This window comes from Enoplosus armatus, chromosome 9, assembly GCF_043641665.1.
Source record: "Enoplosus armatus isolate fEnoArm2 chromosome 9, fEnoArm2.hap1, whole genome shotgun sequence".
NCBI lineage: Eukaryota > Metazoa > Chordata > Actinopteri > Centrarchiformes > Enoplosidae > Enoplosus > Enoplosus armatus.
This window is the reverse complement of record NC_092188.1, coordinates 7,999,771-8,002,069: the sequence shown is the minus strand read 5'-3', so window position 1 is coordinate 8,002,069 and position 2,299 is coordinate 7,999,771. Positions and strand designations below refer to the sequence as shown.

The window sequence follows — 2,299 nt, the reverse complement described above, 5'->3', positions numbered from 1 at the left end:
ACATCATTATTGTTACGTCTGTAAACACAGCAAACTCTGCAGTGCATAGAGCACCCTTAAGGATATACTATAAATACAAAAACTTAAATGAACTAGCAATGAGTTCAACCAAATATGTGCAGTATTAATTGGTGAAAGAGTGATAAGGTTACCATGTCCAAACTTTTGTAACCTTGCTTTGGTGGAATGCAGTAATATTTCAATAACTGTAGAGTCATTTTGCAGCTCATATAACAAATTCACCAGAAGACGTGTAACTGTTAAGTCAAAGTTAAACTGTATTTCATTTTAGGTGAAATGTACATAAATAATAATAAAAAAAGAAAGAAAAATAGGAGATCTAATTTATCCATGATAGTCAGAGATGACTTGTCCCTGATTCAATGTCTCTGTTTGCTGGGGTCAATCTTCTCCAGGTGAACCAAAGGTTTAAGTTGCTCAGCAAAGCTGCGCATGTCCTCTGACACAGTGTCCTGGCCAGCGGGAGCCAACACACTCAGCTCCACCAGGTATGAAAGTGATAGACGCTCTGTGTTCTCTGTGTTCCCCGGTACCAGGATGCGTGACAGCTTGCTAACCACAATTTTCATAGCGCCTTTGCGGAATATGTGCCCATTGGCCACAAACTCATGGTCCATGCGAAAGCCCATCTCATTGAGGAACTCCGGCAGGCTGTGAGAGGCAGCCACATCAACACAGTTGCGCACCAGAGCATGGCGGCTCTTGTCTCCCACTTCAGGTTGGCCTAGGTAACGTAGGTGCCATGGAGATGTGGGGTGGGAGAGGGAGCGCCGGGCACGCAGGATGAAAGGGTTTCCTTGTTGGCCTTTCAGAAGATACACCAGTTCATGATCTGTAAAGCCCTCAGGTTCCATGTTGTCACACAGACCTCGAAGGCGATGCAAGAGGCTTTCCAGAGCCTGGTCTAACACGCTGCCTGAATTAATAAAGGGCAGATGCAAAAATATATTAACAATGTGATGTGATGATCTGAAGAACATTGTATTTATAACTGTAGTTTCAACATACATTTACACAGTAAACAAGGTTAAGGTTAAAGATCTGTTGTCACCATTGACATGCTGGCAATATTGCAATCTCAAGCAACATTGTAATACAACAGTCCTGCCATAAACCCTACCTTCATGAAGATTATAATATTAGGTTTCTGATTAAACTGTTGACTGTAGTTTGTAGTAATGTTGAATTCCATTGCATTTTAGTGAGTTTCTATTATCTTATCCACTCCATTTATATCAAGGGGGCAGAGTATTTGAAAGATTTTGAAACATGTTAGACAGCGCTCTCCACCACCGTCATCAAAACACCAAAGGTGGAAATATATTTTGGAAGAATGGTACTCATCCCACCACTAGAGTTCAACAGTATGTATGCCAAAGAGCACTGAAGCTATTCTGGCAGCACATTGTGTCCCAATACCTCATTAAGACACTTGTTGTGTTGGTTTTTCCTTTGATTTGTCAGCCATCTGTATACCACATAACTGCCCTCAGTGGTTGTAGGAACACCATATTTTGACATTTGTCTGTTATGCATTATTAATGATACAGAACACCATGTGGTTGTTAGGTTAAATTTTGATTTACAGAGCTTTCAGACATACAGATGCTTATGTTGTTGACATCTTATCACGTCATAACACCATAGTTAGTAGTATTCTCAACCTTGCCACTCATCGGATATTTTCTTTGCATCATTCAGTCCTACAGGCCAAGTATAACACTTATGGATAGTTAACAGTCTATTGAGATGTTTCATTTTCTGTCCTCAGCTCTGCATGTTTGAGACATAGCTTACCTTGCAGCAGGTATTCCATCATATTGATTGTGCCCCCGGTGACAGGCATCACTGTAACAGGAGGAGCTTCCATCTTTTCTCAGGAACAAAGTTGTTTTTGAATCTGAATAAGGAAAATATCATTAGCTTAGCTATATCAGTGGCGTTTAGACACCGTCTTCATCACCTGGCAACCAGTGTTCGCTAACATATATCGAGCTAGCTAATTAAACTAGCTAGTTGACAATTAGCGTTAATGCAAACTCACTCGCAACATTAACGGTAGTTTGCTTAATTACCTGAGAAACCTCGAACAACAAAAAGTAGCTGTTCACTTGCTGAGGAAAACCGAGTAAATGCTGGCGTGTTCGTCTTCGGTAGAGCCTCCACAGCAAAGACTGGGGATCCGGTAGGCCTTCCCGGTTTGTTCAATCAGCACACCGCTTGTAGCTACCCAGCTAACGCTAGCTAAGCTAAGTTAGATGTCATGTGTTAGCCACAA

General features: G+C 41.4%; 1 protein-coding gene across 1 annotated transcript; it reads right to left on the bottom strand.

Moving 5' to 3' along the window:
• Positions 1 to 2,299, bottom strand: med18 (mediator of RNA polymerase II transcription, subunit 18 homolog (yeast)). Its single transcript, XM_070912512.1, has 3 exons — positions 2,097 to 2,299; positions 1,819 to 1,921; positions 1 to 937 (listed from the first exon to the last, which is right to left on the bottom strand). The coding sequence occupies exons 2-3, from the start codon at positions 1,889 to 1,891 to the stop codon at positions 381 to 383; spliced, it is 630 nt and encodes a 209-aa protein (XP_070768613.1). The 5' UTR covers positions 1,892 to 1,921; positions 2,097 to 2,299; the 3' UTR covers positions 1 to 380.

What these genes read in the sequence shown, in the direction of transcription:
- med18 (XM_070912512.1), bottom strand. Translation starts at nt 1,891, where the DNA reads ATGGAAGCTCCTCCTGTTACAGTGATGCCTGTCACCGGGGGCACAATC. An exon ending in GATGGAATACCTGCTGCAAG is followed by an intron (nt 938 to 1,818) that starts GTAAGCTATGTC and finishes TTATTAATTCAG; the next exon opens with GCAGCGTGTTAGACCAGGCT.